This window comes from Lepisosteus oculatus, chromosome 1, assembly GCF_040954835.1.
Source record: "Lepisosteus oculatus isolate fLepOcu1 chromosome 1, fLepOcu1.hap2, whole genome shotgun sequence".
Classification (NCBI taxonomy): Eukaryota; Metazoa; Chordata; class Actinopteri; order Semionotiformes; family Lepisosteidae; genus Lepisosteus; species Lepisosteus oculatus.
The window spans coordinates 27,644,474-27,671,871 of NC_090696.1; the positions used below are offsets into that span (position 1 = coordinate 27,644,474).

At 37.6% G+C, this 27,398-nt stretch overlaps 2 protein-coding genes across 9 annotated transcripts in view; one reads left to right on the top strand and one right to left on the bottom strand.

The window, feature by feature from the left end:
• Positions 1-3,645: 3,645 nt before the first annotated feature.
• usp38 (ubiquitin specific peptidase 38) lies at positions 3,646-20,717 on the bottom strand. 2 transcript variants are annotated; one of them, XM_015344601.2, is made up of 11 exons: positions 20,626-20,717; positions 17,563-18,292; positions 16,119-16,254; positions 14,405-14,534; positions 13,378-13,479; positions 12,224-12,382; positions 11,448-11,641; positions 10,923-11,016; positions 10,507-10,613; positions 8,695-10,051; positions 3,646-6,474 (listed from the first exon to the last, which is right to left on the bottom strand). In XM_015344601.2, exons 2-11 carry the CDS (start codon positions 18,239-18,241, stop codon positions 6,310-6,312), a joined length of 3,123 nt encoding a protein of 1,040 aa, XP_015200087.1. In that variant the 5' UTR covers positions 18,242-18,292; positions 20,626-20,717; the 3' UTR covers positions 3,646-6,309. The 2 variants fall into 2 exon arrangements, with proteins under 2 accessions (XP_015200087.1, XP_006629567.1); XM_006629504.3 differs by lacking the exon at positions 20,626-20,717 and adding an exon at positions 20,018-20,162.
• Positions 20,718-26,954: 6,237 nt separating this feature from the next.
• inpp4b (inositol polyphosphate-4-phosphatase type II B) overlaps positions 26,955-27,398 on the top strand; it is a 406,779-nt gene continuing 406,335 nt past the window's right edge. For 3 of the 7 annotated variants that reach the window (XM_069188926.1, XM_069188909.1, XM_069188913.1), the window contains exon 1: positions 26,976-27,056. The gene's annotated coding sequence lies outside the window, so the exon portion shown is untranslated. Of the gene's footprint in view, positions 27,057-27,398 lie in introns of all 7 variants that reach the window. The other 4 variants (XM_015344607.2, XM_015344610.2, XM_069188912.1 and 1 more) reach the window with 3 other exon arrangements.

Consider the following 27,398-nt stretch of genomic DNA (forward strand, 5'->3'; position numbering starts at 1 on the left):
AATGCAAGAGATTATTATTATTTTCATTATAATATACATTATTATGATGCACATTATGTACAAGTCTTTGTTCTTTGAAAGAAAACATTGTGGTAAATGACCACAAAAATATGGGATACTGGTGTAAAAATACTGTACATGAAAGTCTTATATGTACTCACTGATTCTTCTGTATGTTGACTCTAACAGAAGACATTGTTCACACTGTGTTGTTTCAAGTACTGAGCTTGTGATCAAACCTACTCATTTTTATTTTATCTCTTGCAAGCTGTCACACAGCTAGAAAGCACCAGACAATCATCTGTATATATCACAAAAATTATGTTTTACATAATGTAGGAACATTGAGGCCCACCTTTGGAAAATATTTTTCTGCAAATGTTAACCCAGATAATTTACAAGACTACGATTTATGAGATTATTAGTGATTCAACCAACAATGTTAAATATAAGAATGATGTCAGAGACACTTATGTGCAACAATATTCAATGTGCATTATTGTTGTATACACCAGTCAGGGTTTGAAATGATATTGCTGCTTGGCCCCCAGTAATGCATGATGAGATAAAAGAATTCATCTGAGTCACAGCACGGATAACACACACCTGTGGAACTTTGTGTGGTGTCCAATGACTCTGTGTTCCATTTGAGAAGTGTATTCTCCTGGTGCAATCCTGATGTACAGTCCTGGTGATGGAGGAACACCGTCTGCTGGCTTTCATACCATGTCCACTGCTAATTAATTACATTACTTAGTTGACTTACTGCTTTGTTCAGACTTTTATTTGACTTGTTTCTTTGGTCAGGCTGAGTGTCAAAACTAACCTGCTTCAAGGGTACTATCTCCCACCTCAGCGTATAGAACTTTACACAGCCTCTTCTCATCTTAGTTGCCATTATTTCTGACTAAACAGCTAACTAGTTGATAAATTGATGGAGAACAGTCACAACTGGCAATAACACTGTATCAGACACACCCACTGTGAGTGTCCTTTCCTTCTGCAGAGATCTAGCAGTTTTGAAACTTAGAAACTGCTACAGGGTTGATACCAATTCCACATCTAATTTGACATTTTTAAGAGCTGAAAGCAAATTTACAAATATGCCCCAAACAGAAATCTGAACTCACCGAGCCTGTGAATGTGGCTGGAGCACAAACCAGAAGACGAGTTCCTCCAAGAGCAGTGTTGGGATCAAACACAGTAGAACTACTGAACACCACTGAACCCTTGATTGACTTAGTCATAGAATCAATTCAGACTGTTTTCAGATTTAAATATAATAACCTTTTGACAATTGCATTTCACACATTTCACACAAAAATCCCAACATTTGAGCAGTAAATAGACTTTCAGATATTCTAATCAAGAAACTTGTTAAGTAGGTATTTAAGCTCAGATGGCATGAAAACCAGCAGAAGTGAGAGTATTCGGGACCATGATTGGGAAATCTGTGCATTAGAGAGCTGTAAGCACTCTGTTGTATGCATATCATGTGCTAGATTCTGTTGCAAAGGACAATGGGTTTGATTGTGATTTCAAGCTAGTGCTTTTCTAGTATGTGCTATGGTACCTGTTATCATTCTGTGTAACTGGTGGATATTTTTTAGGTAACATTTCCTGGAGATCCATAGGAAAGATGACTGAAGGCTTTCTGTCTTTGAGTGTGCTCCTAGATGCTAGATAAGTTTTGTTGTGTTTGTACAGATGTCTGCTTCCTAAAGAGTGAAATCCATGTTATTTTCCATGCCCCGAGTCTGAGCCTCTGCCACAAAGCTTGTTTTTTCTTATAGAGTTTCTTAACCACATCCAGATTAGACTCAAGATGAACAGAACATAGTTGCCATTTCCTGGTTTTATTTGTAGTCGATGGAAAACAAAACCGGATTTGAAAGTATGACCAAATGCATTTACTGTACAACAAAGTTATCATTCTATAGTTACATAATTTTTCTTATGCTACAATTGTGTAGTTTTGTTCTGAATATGAAAATTGAAATGGAAGAAAGAAATATTCTGTTGTCCTTTGTTTTCAGACGATTCAACAAAAACAAAAATAGTATAATCCAGGATTGTACATTTAACACAATAATTATTATTTTGTTAGCAAAAACCCCTGGGGGACTTATTTTCTAAATATTTCTAATGAGAAAGCACACAATATGTACAGTACTCAATTTGTACAAACAAAAAATGCTGTATAGCAATATAAGGAAAATGATCCGTCTCAATACTGAGCCCAGCAGAGAAGTGCAGAAGCTAACCTAGTACCCATGGCTTATGAGCCTCACTCTTCATATAATTCCATACAACTTGCTACATGTTTATTGCACATATTTCAACAACACAAAGCTAATTAGTCAACCATTATTTCCTGATATGAATCATTAATCTAATAATTTTCATCAACAGAAAATGTGAACTGCTACAAAAACAGATTACCCAACACGCATCGAAATGTGTGTTGGGTAATTGCCATTTTGGATCATATTTGTAAGATGATTATGGCACACAGGAGCACAGCAGCACACAGCAGCACCATCTGACAGATTGTTTAATGTTCCTGATCCTGGCTGTTAAAAGATAGTACGACCATACCATATTGGCTGATAAGCTTAAATCAAAGACAGGTGTTAATGTCTCACATAGTGGTAACATTCGACCACTGTTTTGTTTCGCCACTACAATTAAAAGCTAAAAAATTAAGACAAAGAAAATCAGACTTTTTTCCAGTTTTATTTACAAATTGTACCTTGTAACATCCAAGTGAAAAAAGAAAGCAAAATTTCTGAAAAACAAGTAGAATAACTGGGTTGGATAAGAGAACACCCCACTGAGTTAATACTTGATGGAAGCACCTTTTGCTTGAATTACAGCCTTGAGTCTGTTTGGATACATCTCTACCAACTGCACACCTAGAGGGAGGAGTATTTGCCCATTCCTCCTTACAGAATTGTTCAAGCTCAGTCAAACTGCCTGGTGACCGTTGATGGACTGCCCTCTTCAAGTCATTCCAAAGATTTTCGATGGGATTTAGGTCGGGGCTCTGACTAGGCCACTCAAGGACATTCATCTTCTTATCCTCCAGCCACTGTACTGTTGCGGTGTACTTTGGGTCGTTGCTATGTTGAAAGGTGAACTATCTTCCCACTTTCAACTTCCTGGCTGAGGGCTGCACGTTTTCTTCAAAGATTTGCGTGTGTTTTGCACTATCCATCTTCCCTTCTGTCCTGTCAAGTGTCCCAGTCCCATCCGAAGAGAAACACCCCCACAACGGGATGCTGCCACCACCGTGCTTTACTGTAGGAATGGTGTTCTTTGGATGGTAAGATGTATTGGGTTTTCAGACATACCATTTTGCATTCCAGCCAAAAAGTTAAAAAAAAACAACTGCTTTTATTGTGAACTAATCAAAACCACCACAATTGCCACAATTGATCACAGGTGGGAGCCAATTAGTTTGTTGTGTGATCTGTAAGGTGATTGGTTATACCTGAACAAGTTTACAAATGCAGTTGTAAGGGGGGTATTCACTTATCCAAATAGGATATTGTACTGTTGTAATATTAATTTTCAGAATGTTTTAGAATTTTATTTTCACTTGGCTAATGTGGGTTACTGTGTATAAATAAAAATGGAACATGCTGAATTTAATGTTTTTATTTTTTAGAGTGTCATACAAAAACAGCGCTTTACAGCTTTAATGGGGATCTCGTCCACCACCACCAATGTGCAGCATCCACTTGATCTTTTTCTTTCTGCTTCTTAAATTATAGACGTTCAAGCTCATAATACCATTACAAGAAACCTACTTTAGTGATTACATTTTTGTTAGTGAAATAACACAAACTTTAAAATACTGCACATTTCCCAAAAGACAAATGAAGGGCCCAGAAATAAAGAGCATGGGTCCACAAAATACTGAACGCATTAAGCAGTACAGTGCAGGTGCCAAGTGCCGAATTTTCAGCATTTTGTACTGTAAAACAGTTACAAACAGCAGTTACTGTAACAAAAGGGTTTCTGGAAAGGCCTCTTCAATCATATAACTGAAAATGACAGGAAAATCTCAAAGTCTATACTGACTCCTAATAGAATTGTAACTTCAAAAAGTTAAATCTAAAATTCTTTTAAAAAGGCTAAAATTATTTTATTATTTCAAATATGTGGTTTAGATGTACAGCATTTCCTTCTTTCTAATCTTGAAGAAAGCATGCATTTGTCAAAATATCAATTTATCCCAGAGAAAAATTAAAAATACATGTGAGAATAATCTAGCAAAGTGATTGGGCAACATATTAGGTATAGAGTATATTTAAAACCATGCAATTAACATTTTGGTTATATCAATTATATGTTTTGACACTGTATGCAGAAATAGGTGACATAACAAATGCAAAAATGAGGACACTATCAGTGGAAATATTTGAGATGTATGTATTTGCTTTTTTCCAGGATTGATCCTAATAGTAACTGGATAATTGCAGTGAAATCACCTGAGGCAATGCTGTGAACACCACTAACGTCTCTGATGGAGAGATCTTGAAAACATGTTCCTCACCTTCATCCCAGAAAATAGCCAATCCCCCAAAAATGCTTTAATGTATGTTCTATGATGATGTGCCATCCTGTTTAGTGCTGTAACCTCATACTTAAGCCATTGGAGTATTTAATGAAAATCTTAACATTAACTTCACTTTTAATTAGTATTTGGGCACTTGTGCAACTCACAGCTGAGAGCTGTTTGCTATCAAACCGACAGCATCCACACACTGACCATGAGCTTGCTCTTGAAATACGAGACATAAAAATACGTGCCAAATGTTTGTAATGGTTAAAAGTTTTTTTCTCAGCTATGGTATTTATGATGATAGTGCGATGAGGTATGCACACTAAGCACTTTTAAAGAATAGAAAATTGAAGTGTAACATTTTAACTTGGAAAACTTGCCAGTAACAAAACCAAAAAATAAATCAACAGATGTGATAAAAAGTGAGTGAATCTTGGCTAAAGACAACTTTCTGAATAGGATTCTCAGGGGTCCAGTCTGAACAGCTCCCCTAATTAATCATTTACATGCAAAAAGCAAAATGTTTTACTGTATATCATCCAACATGTATCTGTAGCAAATACTTAGCTCTTTTGCTTTTTTAAATATAAAAAAGAGTTGTATTTTATCGACATTACTATGGGCTTCTAGTTTATTAACACAAATAGAGTAAATAGGTAGAAAACAACTCTTTTTGAAGCACAACAAAGAAGAACAGATTTGATCAGTGTTCTAGTTGCCTACATGAGATATTTTATCAATGTTTTTCTAAAAGACTTGTGACTTAATAAAATCGTTGTATTTACGGGTTCCAAGTAACAGGTGAATTTGCATCGAAAGTATGGCAGGATGTGCAAGGAAACTGTGGCATGATTTTTTAAATCTATGTTAAGGATGACCCTTAATAAATCAATCCAGCAAATAGTGTCTAACATTACACTTATGGATGTCAAAGTAGTTGACTCCAAAAAAGGAAGAAAGAGAGAAACATGATTTTTTTAAATAAATCTTTACTACTGGGAAAAAATCTTGTCCATAAGCTATGAGGTCCATGTTCCGGTCAGCTTTTCCTCACCAATCTTCTCACAAAGAAATATCGGGTGTCACATCTGGGTTATGCAAAGGCACATAAAACTTGTGTGTATATGAACAATTTTCTTTTTTTTGAATTTAGGAAAATAACTTAAATAACAATCAATTATATAAATAAACAAACTTAATACTAATATAATACCCCAAATTTAAATCTAAACATTCAGCATGCAATCTGTTCAATTGAAATAATCTAAAGTCAACACCTTTATTAACAGTATATTTACACCATTGTTTGTTGTTTAAAGTTAGTTCACTTTAATGAACTTATATTAATACATGCAGAATTATGGCAGTTATCCCATTTTCATGATCATTGAAAAAAACACTGTATTGCATCCTTATATGTATAAAATTATTGCATTATATTTGCTTTGTGTGACTTGCAACGAGTGAACTGTAAAGTGTTTCCCTGTTAAGAAAACAAAAATTAAAAATGAACCCTATTATGCCAAATTTTCTCTCTTTAAAAAGTAGATCCTGTTACACACAAAGAAGGGAACTGGTGCCTGCAGGATCTGCTGCCTGTCTGGCAGGAGGTAGTGACTTCTGAGTGTGTTTTCAGATGGAGAGCTCGAGGCCCCTCGGTTGACCGAGCCCGATGTCCTGCTGTCCCTGCGGACCACGTGCAGATGCTTCCAGCCCAGCGGCGCACATCAGGCTTGGCCTCAGAAGACGAGCCGGCTGACGGTGTTGAAGCCTCCTCCACCGCCTCCCCCTCCCGTGGGCCCACAGCTCCCCGGGGGGTCGTTGTCGTCCGAGCCGTTGGGGCGGAACGAGCAGGAGGCCGAGGCAGCCTGCAGAGCTCGGGTGCGGGCGCTCAGTTCCTGCTCCTGCGGCACAAAGTCAGACACGGAGCAATACAAATAAAAAAACAGTCGGCGCACACACTGCCTTACAGCTCCTTCTCTTCTGCCAGAAACTAGGAAGCACAAAGCTACGCTCCATATTAACAGGATAAACAACCCAACTGTCCCCTTTAGAGGAAATAAATATTCTAGCAAGGTTACATACTGCCATCTAGTGGAGAGTTTCTCACACATTTTAGAAATACTAGTCTATATCTACCATTGCGAGATGCTCCATGGGGCTTTATGCAACATTTTTGAGAAAAGGATTACAAAAGTTCCTGAATTCTAATTGAAATACCACAGCTAGGTCTTATAAAAAGCAAAACTATTTTGGTTTCAGTAGAGAATAATTAGAATGTCAAATAAGGCATTTGCATGTGTCTCTTAATCTAACGGGGTAGTAATTAGCAACATTAAGAGATCACTTCTAACTAAGATATAGCCTTCACCATCGACATTTGAGCAAGCAAAAAAGTAGTGTAATGTCTAGTGTGAAGTTGGGTATTTTCATAAAGGAACCTTTCCATCTTATACAACATCACATGAGTGGTCATTTATTAGTTTCAAAGTTCTTCTGCACTTCTTATGTTATCAACTCTTACAAGATTTTTTGATGTTGTAAACGACCCAAGCTTTATGACTTTATGAACGACCCAAGCTAAAACATTCAATAAGTGAAGTTCTGATTAATCCAATTATGATGATAAATGAGGATTTTTTAAATTTAATAAATTCTAAAAAGTGGACTTAAAACAAGGTTACTTCAATATATGCCTTCCATAAAGTATTTTAAAATAAATTTACAAAAATGATTTATGAGCACGTCATTTTTCTAGAAATTACTTTGTACTGCTAAATGCACAGCCTTGATGAAGACTTAAATTCACGTCTCTCCTTATTAAATTCAAAGTATTTCAATGCTTTCAAAGGAGCAAAAACCTACAAATGACGTGCTTAGTAATTTGACTATACATTAGTTGATTTTACATCACTTTATTTACCCCATTAATCAAACATCCAGACAGTAACCTTATCCTTTGATGAGATCAGAGGCTAATATACCTCACAGCACTAGATTAGAAAAGCAATTGGCCTAATTACATAATGCATAATTTATTTTGTTCAGCACTCAACAATTATGCAAATTTTATCACCTCTTGGCCTACATGGTTAAACCACCCCCATAAGGTCTGGCAAATGCTTTCAGAGTCTAATTAAGGAGAGGCAGAGCTGGTAAGCAGGAGAGAAATTATGTTTACCCAGCTCTTCCCTGCATTATAGAAAAGACTTGCATGTGGAGCCGATTCTCCTCAGGAGAGCCAAGTCAACCAAGATGTTTTGTCCTTTTAATCCCAGTGCAGTTGTTAACTGAACAGGAAACACGAGATTACTCGAGACCCTTATGTACCTGCTGTAAATTAAGGGAATTTTTAATTTCACCTCTGCCAATTAAAACAGTGATTCCTGGTCCTGTTCCTGGAAGCTCATACACCTGCTGTTTTTTTATTCCACCTGGGCTAGATTACTTTCATTAATGCCTTATCAAAACTGTCAAGTTGCTTGATGGGAACATTTTTCTACTCAAAAGTTTGAAACTTTGTTTCTTTAAGAACCACAACGGTTAAAAGGAAACCTCCAATGTGTTTAGGAGCTGAAAACAAACAGCTCAAATGAATCCTATTATTAAGTCAGTGAAAGGTTCAACTGTGTCGCAGAGTTTGAAGTGAACAAAAACCAGCAGTTAAGTGGTCCTCAGGGATCAAGAAGAGATGGAGCAATTTGGCCTACCTAGCTCATTTGGTTGTTAGCAGCTACTTGATCAGCTTCAACAAATGCCTAGGAAGCTTGTTCAATACTCCCACAATCCTTTGGGTGTAGACGTGCCAACTATTCTAGACTTCTACTTTTGTTAATTTCCTAGTTCATAACTTTACTTTTATGACAATTTTCACTTATCGTTAGGTTAGGCTCTAAAAGCCACTTTTTAAGAAACGTATCAAACAACTCACATTATAAACCACAGAATTTTGCTGTGTAAAAGAACCATAATTTAAAATGAATAATTTGAAAACCATGTTCATATAATTAAATGCTACCAGCTTTGAACACACTTGGCCTAAGATTCAGTGCTTACCGATTCAATACCTACTCTTTCATTAAACATTTTAAAGCTCTTTAGGTACTGATAAGATGGGAGATTACCTGCAAAAACAGTTTGTTGTCTTTTGTAATTGCATCCATAAGCTCTTTCTGCAGCGGAGGCTCGACGTTTAATCTCATACCATCCTTGAGTCTGCCATCACCGCTTTTATTGAGATACTGCTTCCTGTAGATTAGGATATATGCAGTGTCCTTCGGGAATCTGCTGGTGACGTTCTGCACGGACCGGAAGGATGTAAATGTCACTCGGCTGTCATTGAAGAGAAACCAGTCCTTGGCTGTCGGAGCCACATCTACCTCCTGTGTGGCAAGGGAAGTGCAAGGCAAGCCGGAGCTGGCTGTGCCATTCAAGTCATCCTGGAGCCCAGATAAAGTGAAGTCCTGAGTGTCCTCCCCCTGGTAGCAGAGACCTGGAGGCAAGCAGCAGTCTGTGTTCGTGACATTTCTGCCGTAGGAGTAGTAGTGCCCACTTTCTGAAGACATTCCTGAATGCATGACCACTGAGCTCAGCAAATACGACATTACCTGGTCTTCCTTCTCCTCGTCCTCCTTTCGAGAGGGCTTGAGTTTTTTGGCAAGGTTTTCCCCACTCTCGGGGGAGTCCACGTGCAGAGGTGAGGAGGAGCAGCTGCTGCCTGCTCCCGTGGGCACAGCACTAGTGCGCACGGCTGTCTTGTGGCGGACAGGGAGCTGCAAAAAGAGCGGGATAACCACGTTGTCCAGGATTTTCCGACGTACATGGCACTTAGCGTCGTAGGAAAAGCGCAGGAGGGTAAGGATGAGGTATTCAGGTGCTTCAATTATTTGCATAGTCTTCTCTGCACATTGTAGCGAAGCACACTTCTCACAGTAGTACTTGTTGTCTGCGTCAAGGATCTCTGGAGCTAAGAAGTAGTTGATTAAATCTGGCACAGAAATGGGAATTCCAGTGTCCTGTTTGTCAGCCGCCAATTTATCGCTGTCTGTCAGGGCTTGCTTTTGTGCGTCCGTCGAGCAGCCCTCAAATTCACTGCCTCCGCTCACTGAACCCTGACGTGTCGTGTTTAACCCTTGCCCGGCATCTGCGCCTGTGTCCGATGTGTCTGAGATAGTGGCTGAAGGAGGGCTTCTCGGAAGAATGTTTTCACCCAGGGGCCGAAAAGCCAGCGAAAGGTCAGTGAATGGCTCTTCCTTGTTGGAGATGCTGTTGCACTGCATGCATCGTATACTAGTGGAAAGTTTGCCTCCAAACATGTTTTCAATTAGCGTTTCTTTATTGCCATGTTCCCCTGAAGAGCCGTCAGAAGAATGATCATCCATCCCTGGGGTTTTCAGAGCCAAGCCATTGCTGTCATCTATGGAGCCGAGAAGAGGCTTCCCTAGGTTCAGAGCCTGCATGGTTTTCTCTTCTTCATGCAATCTTTATTAAAACACAAGGTGTCAGATAAGAACAACCCATATTAAATGCAAACCATTGATGATATCCTGCGAAGCCACCCATATGACTAGAGCTTGACCCCAAGCCTTATTCTGAGCAATTTTCCCTTGAGGAAAATATTGCCCCTTACTGGCCAAACAAAAATAATCCTCCGAAGGTTCCTTGAGAAATTACCCTCCTTGGTCAGATTAGGTCTTGGAAATTTACATTTTTAAACTATCATTACTTTTAAAGTACCTTTTATTACAGAAATTAATACCGTATACAGTGGAATTTATGGCTCTGGGCTTGCAACAATAAGCTTATTGGTACAGATCCCAGGTGGGACACTGTTGATGTGCCCTTAGCAAGGTACTGTACTTAATCTAGCCCTCCTATATCAATCAGTACAGATTTAAGAAAATTTTGACAGAAGCATCCACTAAATTAATAATTACCTGTCTAAGAGGAAACGCAGATATTCAGAGCAGTCCTGCTGTGACCCAGGTGTGAACCATGGTGGTCTTGTAGCCTCTACAAAACTGCGGGGAGCATATGCTGCCCTCTAAAGAGAATGAATTGAAAAATAATATTATTATCCAAAAAAGATTACAGACAATAAAAATATTTACAATGCTAAGCCTCATAGAAACCACCAAAGTCAGAAACAAAACTTTGAAGATAGAAGAAGATCAGAAGATAAAAGTTGTCCTAAATAGACATTGGTTGCAGTCAAGACAAAAACTGTTTTCAGTTTAACAGAATTGGGACTTTAGAGTTTAAGAACTTGCTTTACCTCTATTCATGACATAAGGATTGTCAGCTTTTTAAAATAAATTATAATAAAAATGAGCTGCAGAAAAAGAAGACAAACCTGTGTATGAGCCAAAAAAGCAAACAGAAGCTGCAGTTTCTTCATTAGTGTATTGGATCCATTTAGATTCAGAGACAAAACAGATCGTCTAAAACTAGAAAAAAAATAAACAGAATAAACAAGCAAGACTGGCTTTCATTTCAGATGTATTAAATGTATGAGTTTTATCAACTCTAAAGACAAAGTTTTTCTCCGACTGAAATGAGTTTGATTCCATAATGACCGCAATAAATAAACACATAGCAGACTAGAAATTGTGTTGACAGCTGTCAACTAGTACTAGTACTGAGTTACCAAAATGTTACAACCAAAGCCAGTCGACTTATAAAACTGTTAGAATAAGGAAGAACTTTTATTTTTAATATTAAATGAAGTCTATTTATGCACACAATGTGGGGCACCAGCAAGAAATGGCTTTTCATTATCAAACTATACATCTAAGATTACTATACATCTCAAAATCTATACATCTCATAATTGAAGTATGATTTAATTGATGTTCTATTCAGTTCAGGGTTTACTTACTCTGTGGCCATAAATAGACTTTGAATGATACTATTCATATAACAGGTGTTTCCCAAGTTGATTAGGCCTGTTTTGCCAGTTTCTGATTTCCCAGTGAGCCTTAAAAATCCAGACGCTAAAGAATTAGTTTGCGATGTCCAGGCACTTTGATTCAAAATGAGTTTGATTTTTTCTTCACTGGGTTTGGGCAGATCCTTAAAAAACAAATAAAAGATTCTGACAATTTCTCTAGTGGACAAACAGGTGTATTCGACATTTTCCCAAGTTTACTACAAGACAGTAACATACTGCAGGCATTTTCATGCACAGTCATTCTAAATGGAACAAATTCAATAACCTGGTCAAAACACATTGGATATTCCTGTTATGTGTTTAAACACTTTTTAAGTTTAAATCTATTTATGAGAACCAATTACCATTAGTGCCTATCTTAATAAGCCTATGTGCAGATGCTGTTGTAACACTATTATACCAGTGTCAGGCTGGATGGACATTTTGACACACCCAAAGAAGGCTTCACAGCCGAAATGTTGTGATATCTTTCTTATCTTTTCAGCAAGGAATAAACCTTTACTTGTTGTTTTGCTAAATAAGCAGCTGTGTTTAAAGAACAAAGTTAATAACAGTTTATAGTAATATACTGGTTAAAAAAAAGTGTTATCAAGAACCAGAAGAAATTCCCTTAATACCAATCTAAGTAAAATACACAAAACTGTAGTTCAACAAAAGGAAACGAATATTCAATTTTTTTCATACTTAAGTGAAAGAGGTCTTACCTTTATTGTTTCCAGGATATTGTCGTAGAGGTCAGGAAATCCAGAGTACTGGTACATCATACAGTGTATAAGATCAGTGAATTGCAAAAGAAAGGCTTTGCTTGTGGGAAGGCCGTCTGCTTTAAGTGACTTGACAAGCTGCACTATGTGTGGAACCACCTATGAAACAAAACAAACTGCTAATCATTTCAACAGTATGGGATAAAGATAAAATCATCCATATTAGGAAAATGATAACATAAGCCCTGACTTGGTTTTTCTATTAACAGTCTGAAACAAACTCTAACGTTATGATAACATAAAGAAGGGTAGACTATATTTAAATTTCCTCTGACATGCAAGAGCAAATTAAATTGTGGAAAGCAGTTTTGCAATGACTATCTTTATGAAATAGTCTTAATCAATTAAAAACCTTAATTAATGCTATTGTAAGTAAAACAATAATACATATATAGTAGTACATGATTCAGAATGATCTGCCTTCTCAATTAAAACCTGACAGAAATATGATTTTCAAATGATTTTCAATCACACTAGTCCATCTGAAGATAAGATTCCTATGCATTTAATAAAAAAAAAACTTTTCACGGCTTCAAATAAATCCCCATGAACGTTTGCCAAATATTATCTACAGATGTCCTAGCCTTATCTCTAGTAGGTGCTTCATTAACTCCAGGAGTAATAATTAATTCTTGAAAGTGTTTCCAGAACATGGAAGAAATTTATCCTGGTGGGATATTAAACTGCCCAAAAAACCTTCAGGTGGTAAGGATGGGAAACAACCTATGATGTTAATTACTGTAATGGTCTTCCAATTAATTTATTCAAATTCCCATGAAAACTGCTGAAAGCCTTGTCAGGCGAGCACCTCATGTTTACAGACATGAAAGGCCACTGCAAACTCTGGGAAGGAAGTCAGCCGATGAGACCTTCTACAAAAGCTCCAAGGGTTCATACTGAGAGGAAACTTCACTTAACTGAACTAATGCAGGGAGGAAAGGGTTCTCGTGGGTTTTATACATTTTTAATTGGTGTAAAAGACAGTGAACACTGATACTGCACACAAAGCGGCTTTCAGCAAAGGGATAATTGCAGAAAACAAGTAAAAAGAGGGTGTAGGTTTCCTAGTTCATTATTACAATAGGCAGGCTCACCAAGTGAAAGGCCTCTGGGGAGTGTTGGAAACTGAGAAGCATGTGTGAGAGAACAGCCAAGGCTCCTTGCCTCACTATTGGATACCAGAGACGGTTAAAGACCTGGAGACAAAACAGTTGAACAGTGGAAAAGAGTTAGAGGGGTTTGACACACAGCAATGTTATACAATGGCAGCTTCAAGAATAAGAAATGTGTGTGCATTATATGTAGGATATATAAAGGTCTGTTCTTCCACTGCCTAAAATCCAGGAAGACTGGAAACCTTCAGTGTTGACTGAAAAAAACGAGTACTAGCAAAAATAATACAAAGTTTACAAAATTGTATTAATTGCAAGGACAATTATCTGGTTATAGGGGCACTACGTATTGCAGGAATTCAACCAAAATGTTCCTTGGAGGCAAAAATGATGAAGCCTTTCAGCAAAGAGCTGAAAGTATTAGAAGGAACATCAGCACTCTGAGACTTGAGTTCGGAAAGGAGTTTTTCCATTATTAAATCAAGTTTTTCATTTTGAAATGGCCACAATATACTTCTTTTTAGTGTTAAGCAATAATCCGACTGGAATAACTAGAGCTTCTGAAATATAATCCCAGTACACTCCAATGGGATGACATGTGAAAGTGACTTAAAAGACTTGTGGAGGCCAGCTGATTAAATAGCTGTCATCAGCAACAAACATCAAGCTGAATCCTATTTGTAAAGGTCTTGCTCTTGTGCGCGTTTGCCTCTGAAACAGATTCAGCAGCAGATGAGTGAAACTGCTGTAAATCTCGTCTCCTCTGAGGTCACTCTAATTTGAAATGGGGTGCACATGACAACTGATTCTGTCTAAGCAGCCGCCATACAAACCAAAAGCAAAACGAGACTGAAGCACCAAAAACCCCAGCTTCTACCCTGGAGAAAAAAACCTATTTAAAAATCAATATGTATTGAGGGTGTTATAAATAATTTTTCATTGCAATCTCTTCAGTCGGCCCTTTGGCCCTCCTGAGGGGTCGACTCTCCCTTTCCTCAGAAATACATACCAGTTCAATTTTGAGCAGGGTGACATCTATGAGAATAGTGAACTTCTGTACGGCTGCCAGTCCCTTCAACAGTGCAATCACCCATGTATCCACATGCTGAGCAAGAGGCCATGAAAGCCAGTCGATCATTCTGGGGGGAAAAGCCCATGAAATAAAGACTGATCACAAAGCGGGCAGCACAGATTAAGTCTAAAGGGTTTACTACTGCTGCTGCAAACAGGCCGCATGAAAGAAAGCCCAGCGCCTAATGGTTTCTTTTTATTGTCACAGTACACATCACATACAAACCTTGGTTTCCTCTCCCAGTTTAGGTAAATCCTATCGCAAAACAGAAGACGCAGACCACAAATCTAACCTTACTAGCAACCTTTTTTTCTTCCTGACAGTCATTTTATGTTGTTAATCTTTACTTCTATACTTCTCTGATTTTGGGAACAAAGACGAAAATGTACATAGAACATTTATGTAGTCTATAACAGTCACAAAGCATATATAGCATTGTTTTTTCAAAATGTCTACCCGAAGTAACATTTCACCAGATGGCAAAAATAAGGAGTTTAATACACACTCATGTAGTGGACTGGAAAGAGCATAAATGCTGGGAAGTCCTGTTGGACCAGCATGGCATATAAAGTGCAGAACCAAGCCAATGGCTAAATACAGGTGTCTCTATTTTTTATTTTTCACATACCACTCTGAGCTCACCATCTCAAAATAATATGCACTCATACAGTATGCATGTTTTCTTTTTGTCTTTTACATCTCTCTCTCTGTTCTGCCTAACCTTTCCTTTTGATCCAGTCAGTATCAAAAACTGAATTTCTGTGAACTACAGTGCATTTTGAGCTTCAGGAATTGCACGTTTGTTACTGTTCAAACGTGTTAATAAGCACAGGGCCATCAGCATTAAAAAGCAAGCATTAGGAAGTGCTGATTCTTAAAATGTGTCCTTTAAAGAAATATCCTCCTACCAAAGGTGGTGTTGATGGCAAAAAGGATAAGGTTAAATGCACATCAGTTCTTGGTTTTTAAATGTAACAAAACGTTTTCTATAGAGAATAATCAATCCTTTTCTAATATATATACCTTTACTGCTGCCTGTACCATTGGGTCATATTTGCCATTAGTTTCAGATTGTTATTTCATTCACAAATCCAGTCATGTGGGAACACTCTAATCTCAATACAACCCTCATGCCCTCCGGCGAAATTGCTGCCGTGCAGAAAGGATAGAGTTGTGCTCATATGCAGAGCATATCGAGATGGAAGGGAAATGACTGATAAATACCATCTAGATTGACCTGCTGATTAATGACCCCACACATAAATCAACTGAAATCCTCATGCACAATAAGCACATGTTGAAGAAACCAAGGCAAGAAAAGTCCATTCTAAATAGTGGTGCATAAACAAAGGGGTCAAAATGAAGACAAAAATCCTAAGTGGTAGGGAGAACCTTATTATACAGTACATATAAATGTGCACATTTTTAATATTGAGGTGTTGCCATATTGTAAAAACTAGAGCTGACATAAAGCTACATGCAAGAACAATGTTAACAGCAATATTAACTGTTTTTTAAGAAATTCACACAATATTTCCAATTCTTTATCTCGGATGTATACAGACGTATACCGCTACTAAAAGCAACACCTACGACCACAAACAAATCTAAACTCTCAAATGATTCATTACATGATACTTGATTTATTCACCTGCAGAGTGCTTGTGTCATACTGGCATCTTTTACATTCTGGTCAGTAGTCAGGCTCCTAATAAGAACTGTGATCATCTGTAGAGGGATGTGCTGTATCAGGCTTGCCAATGCTACAGAAGGCTCATATAAAGGGTCTGTAAAAAACAATTTATAAATGGGTTGTCAACACATTAAAAAAGACAATTATTTATGGCAGAATTCCTCACTAGGGTCTCTCAACATCTAACCAGGAGAACCACGGATTAATCAGACCTCTGGGCACATTGCCTAGTTTGAAACAGTCAAAAAGATCAAAGTGAGTGTGATTTGATTTAGGTTTTGTAAGTCTTTAGTCCTCCGGAATCAGGAGGTAATAAAACAGTGGAAGACTTCATAGAGGAACTTGATCAGGATATCACTTACAGATGATGGAAAAACACCCTTCAAACCTAAGAACTGCACTGTTAATCTATCAAAATAAAGTGCGAGGGAGAGTCCATTATCCATTTAATTTGAAAATAATCTCTGCCTAGTGTTCAGACATTCTCCAACATGACATGGCACACTGTAGTAAGACTTAAGTGATGAAGCAATAGCTAGAAAAATAAAAGTACTTCATGCCTGCCACAAAATCAGCAGGATTTTCTTTACTGTATTGCAATAATTTTATTTTGGCAAAACCCAATTCTTCAGAAGACATTTCCACAGGAGAATATTTAATTCTGCTTGGTGATTTAAGTAGCATTGCAATTTACCCAACAATTTAAGACACGCTTCAGGTAGAGCTTTCATGGACTGGCTGAAACAGGGGTGGAAGTAGGTCATCCACCTTGTAAACTAATGAAAAGGGTTAGCCGAACAGATCCTACGACAACCGTTTTAACTTCATAAACACATATCAATCAGAAAGAAGCATGCAAGTCAGCTTTTCAAGTATTTACAAGAATTACTTTTTAAAAACAGACATTTTAGACAAATTAACAATGATAATGCTTTCAGTTTTCAACTTAAAGTTTTTAACTTCAAGCAAGGACGAATGATCATTTTAAAATCTATCAAACATCCAGTTAATGAAACTCCGGTGGATATTTAGCAGCAGTAAAAATCAGTTACAAAATGAACCAAATTACTTTGAACTCCCATTACCCTCCTCCGTGTAAGCTCTCTGAGCAGACTGAAATGTAACATCTGCCTTGAAATTTCTTCCCATTGACCTACCGGCAAATTGCATTTCAGATATAAGGCTATCTTGAACTACGATGTTGTGAATAAAAAAACCTATGCTAAGCTTAGAGGAAGTGGCAAACAACATAAACAAGAGACTATCCATCTTTAAAAGATGTAAGTGTTAGAACGTTTACCTAGACTTGTGAGTCCTAAAGTTGGTGAGTGATCACGTGCTTGCATTAGCCACACTGATTCTGAAAAGCCCTGTTTCAGGTCTCTTATCTTTCTCCTCTCACCTGTTGATGAAATGATGGCAAAAACCTCCTGAAGCGAAGGCAGCAACGTGGCAGGCTCTGCCTTCCAGATGCTCTGCAGCAGAGTGCTGACCTTCGTCACTTGAGAGACATACTCGCGCAGCTCCTTCTCCTGGCTGGCGGAGCAGCTGAAGTACCCTATAGTTCTGACCAGCTGCTGGCAGAAGAGGGCGGCGGACTTGCCCCTGGGGATGCACTGCACGAAGTCAGAGAGCATGGTACTGAGCCGGGCGCAGAGCGGGGGGCTGGGCCTCTCGCACACCACCCTCAGCACCTCCACCTGGATCACGCCGAAGATCTCGAGCACCGAGGGACAGCTGATGAGCAGCCGCAGGCCGCCGTGGATGTAATCGACGATGGCCGGGTCCTTCCTGTCCAGCGGGCCGTAGCCTTGCTGCAGCAGGCCGAGGATGAAGTCCTTGCAGAAGAACCGCTCAAACTCGCCCCGGTGGTAGCGGGCGTAGGCCTCCAGCACCTGAGCGCCCACCTGCCTCTGGAAGGCATCTTCGCTCAGGATGAGGCGGGTGGCGAGGTGGTACAAAGCCTGGCACTGCTCCTCCGTGATATCCTTCTCTGCTGCCTCCACCACCATCTTTACAATGGCCTTTTTCACCTGCACAGGGTGGGAGGAGCTCACCAGGCCTTCCAGGATCTTATCCATAGTGGGGGGTCTACAGCACGGCGATGGACGACTTTAGAGAAACAACAGCATCTTTGAAGAAGCAGAACATGGAGAAACCAATCAGAACCAAAGTCTGTTTTTTTTCAAATGGGTTTTACCGCCGGTCGCTTTCAACAGCCTTGAGACTTTGGGGGCTGGTTTCACAGATCAAACTTTGTCATAGGCTTGAAGTATTTTTATTATTATGACAAGTTTATTTGTATAGCCCCTTTAAAAGTCGCATCCCAAAGTGCTTTACAGTACAGTCCCAGCATAGGCAGTGAAATTTTAAACAATGTGTTCACTATAGACAAGAAAAAGTACAATTGTTTGTTAATCATGATGACGACTTAGATGAAGATCACAACACCCTTTTATGAGCAATTAATGCTGAAAAACAGATCAGTTCACAAAACGTTTCTCACCACTGTAGGTGTAAAAAAAAAACAGTTATAAGGATTATTACAAAGTACAGCAAAAGCCTTTCTGAAAATAATATTACACTGTTATGGTCCACAACCTGTTCAAGGTATGTAAAACTACTTCAAAAGTACTAGCCAAAATAATACTGGCAAAAAGATTTGAAAGCTTAAATTACAAAACTATTTTCAGAATCAAACATGATTAGTTACAGAATTAATTCCACAAGTATATGCACACCCATCTCACCATTCCATTAACTATACTATTTTTTACAAACATCATACTTTACGGAAAATGTTTTGTTGAGGTTCCAAGCAATTATACCATTCCAGATTTTTGTTATAAATAGTTATTTTCCTCAGGTGTGTTTTTTTATTTTTTGGACTTCAAAAATTCAAAGATTCAAATTCATCTTAAACACCATTTATAGGTTGAAAACGTGGAAACTGGTACCACTTTTGTAAGATCCATTTATACAAACCACCCACACAATTTTAAAAGTCTGTGCCAATATCTGGTGTCTACGGACTCTGCTGGCAAACTACCGTAATATAAATTCCCAAAATTGTGCACCAATTGATCATGGAATGCTCCATAATTAAAAAACTAACAACCAAAACCGATCAGCAATTACGAGTTACTATCCCCCAAGAAGCAAATTAGTTTTAAGGAACTAGTTTATGTTCAATTTATGACTATTCGCTTACTAGATTGATGTTCTATCACACTTGGTGCTTCAAAATAAAAAAAAGGTAAAGAATCAGAATTATCACCCTGGGCTCCCGTGAGGTATTTTTGACCCGATTCTTATTTTAAATTTTGAAAAGATCCAAAAATAAATATTTTTATCATTAAGGGTTGAAATGGAAAGTGAAGTATTAAGAGCGAATTATCACAAATATTGTCTATAGCCATAAAATTATGGATGTAACTCTCAAATGAGATTTAGATTTTAATACTGCATTCTTTTTCTTGAAAAAACAGTTTCGCATATCACTAACAGTATAGAGTGGTATATTCTGGTATACATTTGTTTTCGCTTTTTAAAACTGACGATTGTGACTTTCGATTTTGGAAACTTTTATTCAATAAGGCGTATTTTAAGTGGACGAAAAACAAAAAAAACTGTATTTTTCAGCATCGAACGACTAAAACGTACGAATCTCTAACATCAACAACACAAATGCACTAAAGTAAACGAAACTTTTTTTTCCACGGTGAGAAGTGCAGACTCACCTGTGCCATCCCCTTGCTGTGTTGTGAAAACAAAAGCAGGCCATCGCAACCAGAATCTATAACATTTCAAACACACACACTTTATCTTGTACTGGGAATTATAAAATAAATACTTACCTAAAAAAGCACCGTTACAAGAACTCCACGTTTTAAAACCGCAAGCTAGAAGTCTTTAATTTACACATTATTTATTTTGCTTCCTCTATACAGGATCAGCTGATTGGAAGCCATGACTGAAACGTCACTAAATTCCAGACTGTAGAAGGACCCAAATATTGGTGTCTATGTATAACGCCTGACTTAAACAGCGGAGGGGCGGGAATTTAACTCGTATTAATGGACATATTGCTAGACTGTTTACGCTAATAAAAAATATATTTGCTGTCATTATTAATATCTCAGTGCAAAAAGAATGCGCTGCTTTTAAGAACGCAGATATCTTAGTCAATGTATTATTGGTAACTTTGAAGATATTTTAAGATATTGTTCTGAAAGAAATAAACAGTTTAAAAACAACCATTAGCCTTTACCTTCCAGCTCTAAGGTAATTAAAATAACATTGATCAACTAAAAGAAACAACAGTAATCACAAATGTGTAATCAGCTAAAATAAACATGAGTCTGTCTTCTGTGTCCAGCAAATGTATGCACTTTATAAGATAAGATCAATTTTTTGGCCATATACAATTTCTAGTATTAGCAGTTTGTCTTTTTACATACCCTACCTTGCTCTCCAAGAAACACACAGACTAGCTTAGGGTCAGCCATTTACACTGCGGCCCTGGAGTAGTTGGGGTTAAGGACCTTGCTCAGGGGACCAACGGAGTAGGATTCCTCTGCCGGCCGCAGGATACAAACCGGCTACCTCCCTGCTTCACCGATTACATTGCCCCACTGTAATGAAAAGAGCAATAAAACTGTCGGTGAGCCTGTAATGTGGTCTCCAGCCTGCCATTCCCCACGCAGCCGACACAGAACCGGAAGTGTTGGTTAAAACTTTAAGACATAACAAGACTGTGGTATATATTTTTTTAAAATGTTTATTTATGCTTAATAAAAGAACAAACATTACAATACAAACAAGAGTACATATAACAATTCCAAACAAAAATATCGTCAGGGGTACATACTACTACATCAATTCAAGTTATGAAAAAAGATTAAACAAATTAAATAAAAATAATGTCCGCACCGCTTTCATATTTTTGCATTTCGAAATAGTCTGCAAATACCCCTTTACTTCCATTTTAAAATGCTCAAACACAGGGTACCTCCCAGACCAGTTCATTTTATGGATGTGATAACGTGCCAATATAATAATTAACTTTATTACAAAAGAAATGTTTATATTGTTTTCACTGGGGCTGAAACTTAACATAATATCTTTTTCAACAAAACAAATATCAATATTCGGCTCTTCTTTTATATAATTCTGCAACTTAGTCCAGAACATTTTTACCCTGGGACATAACCAAAACAAATGCTGAATAGTTTCAGGGCTATTGTCACAAAAAACACATTTGTCATCTATATTAATTTTAAATCGTTGGGTAACAAGAGTTTTAACTGGGTAAATTTGATTAATTATTTTGTATGAAACCTCCTTAATTTTATTGGTTCTACAAAATGTATTGGGCATCATCCAAATCTTTCTCCAATCAATGTGCTTTCCAAATGCGGAATTCCAATATATTGTAGTCGCAAGTAAATTATCATTTTTTAACAAGGATCTCAAAAATTGGTTATTACATCAAGACTGTGGTATATGCAAAAGTGCAATAGCACTCAGTGCTTGTATTGTATCACGTGACCTGTAAGAGAAAATACTGGAAAACACCTTGTAGGAGGCGGTTAACGTATGTCTGGTGGAGCACACAATAAAATAAATAAGTTTTCAACAGCTTGGTTGTGTTGGACTTATTTTTATCGTGGCAGAGGACAACACAAAGACCATGTTGAAATGTGGATGCTGGGTATCCCATTTGTAAACGTGTTTCACAAGGGTGCACACGAGCTCCACAAATGCACCCTCTATGCGCCCTTCCCTGAAATCCGCAAGGGAGCAGACCTCGCTGAAGAGAATTCCCCCCAAGTCCTCGTAGAATGATCGTAGATCCGACCTATCTAGGCGGAGAAAAATGCACAGTAAAATACTCATCTGTCAGTAAATCTATACGTTTTTACATTTATAAAACTCATAATATTTTATGTAAAAACAATTTCATTAGACTACTTTTAACTCAAGTATTCTTGGTATGAAGTAAAGCTATTTTTCTGTCACCCTATTTCAACTGACGAATATACTGTATGTTTGGTGTATTTTGTACATGGAAAGACGATGTATTTAATAGTACAAAACGTGGAGGTATTGCCAGGTTTACCTTATTTGAAACTTTTGTCCACTTTGAATAATCCTGTTAAATGTGAATGCATTCAATTTAATAATATGACCAATTTCTACAGAAAAATACCTTCATTACTGTGAATCCGAACTCTCTGATATCTAACCCCTTAATTTCCATTGAATCAACGGTTTCTAAAATATGATTTTCTGAGGCCGTTTTCTAGAAACATGACCACAACTACTATGTAATAGCAGAAAAGGCTGTAATAGGAAAAGTTTAGATGATGAAAGAAAAAGTGACTACACACATAACACTGAAGAAAGACAAACTTCTATATTAACTAACACATAATGTAAAAGAGGCAGATGACTCGATGGTAATCTATCAGTTGGAGTTAAGACAACTAGAGATACCATTCTTAAGCCATTAACAAAATGATTCCAACACTCACTCAAGACAGGGATAGTACCAATTCATTAAAACATTGCTAAGGTAGTGCCCATGCAAAAATGAATAAAAAACAGTAAGATCTATGATCTATAGTACAATCAAAGATCTGTTACCCAAGGAGAAGCCATTACCCTTTTTTTATTTGGACATTTGCTGATTAATCTGGTTAATGGTGTCCTCTGAAAGCTAAGTAAGGCTGCTTGCTTATGCTTCCAGTCATACTGCCATTTCTTTTAATTTTGTAACACCTTCACCGGGTGGTAGTGAGTCCATAATTGTAAGTTTGTTTTTGGCTTTTGATAGCTTCTATCTAAAAGAATTAAATGTATTAATATCAGGGGGAAGGACATAATTTATTTTTAATTGAATGTATTTAGCCATGGAGTGTTGAAGATGAATCTTGTGAAGCTGTTTGCAGATCTAACCACTTACAGTTTGTCATTATTGTGTGCAAATCTTTCCATTTACTTCCATTTTCTGTCATCAAAGTAAAAGAGAATTCATGAAGATATAAAGAATTCCCTGTTTTGCTTGTGTACAGATATTGAACACTCAAGTTACTCAGTTTCAGAAATATAATAATTACTACTACTAAGGCTCCACGGCTGAAACGTTGTTTTCTTTCTTCTTTTTTTCAGCATGGAATAAACCTATTACTTGTTCCTGTTGTTGTTCCTGTTGTTGTTGTTGTTGTTGTTGTTGTTGTTGTTGTTGTTGTTGTTGTTGTTGTTGTTGTTGTTGTTGTTGTTGTTGTTGTTGGACACCAGAGCTCCCCAATCCTGGTCCTGGAGGGCCAGTGTATCTACAGCTTTTCTATGTGTTTTTAAATCAGTAGCACCTGATGAGCTAGGATAAGCTGGTGAATTGTTTCAATTAAGTCAGTAATGAGGTGATTTAGGTCATTATGAGCTACATTGGCAGGAAATCCGTCAGACACACAGACCTTCCAGGATACATTTCTGTTTTGTAAAATTAGGCTGTTCTGTCCCATTACCAACTTCAACTATTTGAACAGTACTACTAATAATAAGATACATATCGAGAAGATGAGATTTAGTTATATAGTAATATCACACTTTGTTCAAAACTGTGGTCAGAATTGTGGAATAATTTTAATAGGTGCTGGAGGGATGACAATGATTCAATACTTCACCAATTGCAATAGTGGAAAAGTTAAGCACTAATCTTTGAAACAATTTTCAATTCTAGAAGAAGATTGATTTTACTGGTTTATACTCACTCAGCTTTTATTCTAAAAAAGCTATTGGGGCACTATTTTCAATTGCAGAAAAGGTTTTTGCCTTTTGATTACTTTTAAGAGAGTAGTCTCCAACATGTTCCCCTAGAGCCCCAATCCTTTAGGGTTTGTAGGAGTCTTCACTTTAGTAGCTAATGAATATCTTCACTACTTAGGAAATTCATTGATTAAATTAAAATAATTCAGAGTATAGTTGGAATAAAAATCACAAGAACCTAATGGGACAATGGTGTTTAGCTCTTGTTTTGGTCAATGTCAGCCGAGAAAGCTTTAGTTTAGCATACGTATCACTTCTTGAATCCTGGCAGTATGGCATCTGACTATATAAACACAGACAATAAAATGCTTTTAACATGACTGATATGTATGATTACAGACACATACTGTTTGCACAATTTCTTCGCGTCGGTGGAGTGGGACATAAAATTATGATTTTTCTAGCTAAAACAATTATATCAGAATTATTGTATTCATTTCTTGTATTAGCATCACAGTGCTAAAAAAATAGATTATATTCAACCTAAGTTGAAACATGTACTCAACTCTGAGTTTAGTACTGAAATTGTAAATGCACATTTAAATTGGATGAATTTTGAGCTGTTTCTCTGGTGGACTGACTGAGAACATTCTGGGCTTTTTTCTGAATTCCCAAACCCAGATACAGTATTTTGCTCTGCATCGATGGGAATCTGAGGAAAAATGTCTGAAGTACAATACCTCATTTCCATCTGGCACTGCCTCAGCTGCTGTCCCACTACACACTTTGCAGTCTAGACAGAATGAGCTTTGTACTGATTTTCAGATGATACCACTGCTCCAGCACGAATGCCAGCAAAATATTCTGTATTTGGTTCTTTTGCTGCTGAATGTCTTCTTTAATGTAGAGATGCTCCCTCTTCTACTTCTTTTTTCCCTTTGGCTCGTCTCCAGCACGGTGTCTGTGGAGATGATCTTCTCCAGCTGCCTCTTTTCTGCATGGGCCTAGCTGAGCTGGGACCCCAGATTTTCCATCTGCGCTCGGCCCTCCTGGTGCACTGGATCACGCTGCTTGTGCCGGAGGGGGGATGCCAGGGTCTCGGATAGGGCTGAGGAACAGTTATATCACCTCCAAGAGATAGAGAGAGCTTGGCCGGTTCACTGGACTACAGTAAATGCTGATGCAGTGCCAATCCGACCTGTTAAATATTACACAAAGTGTAATTCAGTGGTTATACTATAGAAATAATAATTATGAAAATTTTTTAAACATGAGCTGATTGAAAATATTTTTTTTGGCCCAACTGCACACAGCATAATGATTGCTAGTCACATTCAATTGGTAGCACATTGAGAGAGTTTGTGGGAGACACTGGGGTGGGCCGCACTGCTGTCTTACAGCTCTGAGGTACTGCATTTGGTCCTCACCTGTATTTTTTGTGGATTTAACATTTTCTTCCCATTTCTATGGGAACTCAGGTCTCCTCCTACCTCCCACCTCCCAAAGACTTTATTGCAAGATTAGCTGATGTCTCAATGTTGCTGTGGTGTGTGTGCCCTGTTATGGATTGGTATCCCGTTCAGGGGGGTATCCCACTGTGTCATCTGCGGTTCAAGGATAAGGTCCAGTTTGCCGTGACCATTACCAAGAATAAGAGATTTTATGATTGATCGTTTTTAATGCTGAATGATTTGTGTGCTTTTGTCCAAAGCTATGTGCTGTGCTTGAATACAAGTATAAAATACATAAATGACATCAGTTCACCTTTGGTTCAAGTCATTATGTTGAAAAACAGCTGTATGACATAATAATGTTTCAATTTATGGACATAGTGTGCTGGATAATGTGTTACATGACCTTCATGTGAATCACGACTACGATGTTTCGTAGGTTTTTGAAATTGAGGAATAGTCATTGAGGAATATTTTTTTCTCCAATTTCCAGCATCTGCTATTAAATACACAAATGTAATATGCAGCCTCTATAGGTCAAGGGCTTTAGCCTCACAAACAGTTGTTGTCACACATCCTGCATACCCATTGGTGAAGTCAAGCCAGTCTTGCTAAGAGAAGAAATTTTTGCTAATATTGATAAAGATTTTTTTCCTACAAACGTATATCAACAAAATAATTGGGTTTATATAGCACTTTTCATTCCATATTCCTTGTACAGATCACCTTCAGTACCATGGTATGATATTATATTGGGATAACATCAGTACCGTGGCAAAGTAGCTACAACACTACAATACCTTAGTACTGAAAAATAGTACATAATACAGATAGCATTGGAAAAATTATGGGAAATATAGGATTATAGGAAAACACCAATTATTGCTAAAGTTGCCCATCTCCACAAAATAATGAAGAAACCGATCTATAAATATTTGTGCTTCTTACACCTCTAAATTTTTCTGGAAAAATTGTGAGAAGCACAGACACCTATAAAAAGTAAGGAGTGTGATTTGTTTTGTTCTTAACCTTAGCTCAGCGCTGCGTATACCCCCGCTAATACTGTACGTATAACATTTATACGCAAAAGTGGTACAGTATATCCCCGCACATGTACATAAACCGACAGCTTGAAGAACTGTAAGGTTCAGGTTTTTGATGTTTACTTCTTTTATTTTCAATATTCAAGAAATACGTTGTACCTCAAAGTAAAGTTTATACTGGGCTACCGCTGAAGCTTGAAGGCGGTCCAATACTACAGGGCAATAGTGCTTCAACAAGTTTTGAATATAGAAGCAAATTACCAGAATAAAACGTAAGAGTTTTAAAGCTTAAAGAGACCAAAGCAGAAGAATTAGATACGGAGATGTATGTGGGGGCCGAATTGTTCATTTATGTCCGCTGTCACAGCAATAAACTATCAACGACCACAGGTCACAAAGTTCTCGGATGTCGGATTTTTTTCAGGCTCTCTGGGAGTGGTAATAAACTCTGTGTTGATTGGACGAGAAGTTATTTTTTAAATTTAGACAGGAAGCTGAAATGATTATGTACAGGTGAGTGTGGTTGTGACTTTTCTTTGCTCTTGCGTCAACTACGAAAGTTTTAACGCGTCACAGAAAAACTGCAAGGTGTCACGCAGTGCTGCGCCTGGTAGTTGTTGGCGTTGTTTACGGTAAGGTAATGTGCACTTGTGTTGTATATGAAATGTGAATATTAACAAACATTTTACGCTGCAGTTTCTACACATATGCGAAGAGAAATTTAATAACATTTATTTAAATGTACCGCCCTAAGAATCCACATTACACCAGCACTAAAGCTCTCTTGGTGCAGTTTATTTAAAAACAAAATAGTACAAATACAAAATAACGTTGTTGTTGAATGATTCAACAGTCCTCTGGTAACGCCTGTCTTATTTATTTTTTAAGTTGACAGAAACAGGTGAAAACACCGTGTTTCATATTTAGAATTCTGTTTGCACGAACAGCAAGCTTGAGGAAATGGTTGTCAATTT

Excerpts from the sequence above, each read along its gene's own strand:
- usp38 (XM_015344601.2), bottom strand. The coding sequence starts at position 18,241 with ATGGATAAGATCCTGGAAGGCCTGGTGAGCTCCTCCCACCCTGTGCAG. Across the intron at positions 13,480-14,404 it reads CCCTGCTCAAAATTGAACTG|GTCTTTAACCGTCTCTGGTA; the intron begins GTATGTATTTCT and ends TTTTGTCTCCAG. Across the intron at positions 12,383-13,377 it reads CCCCAGAGGCCTTTCACTTG|GTGGTTCCACACATAGTGCA; the intron begins GTGAGCCTGCCT and ends TTTGTTTCATAG.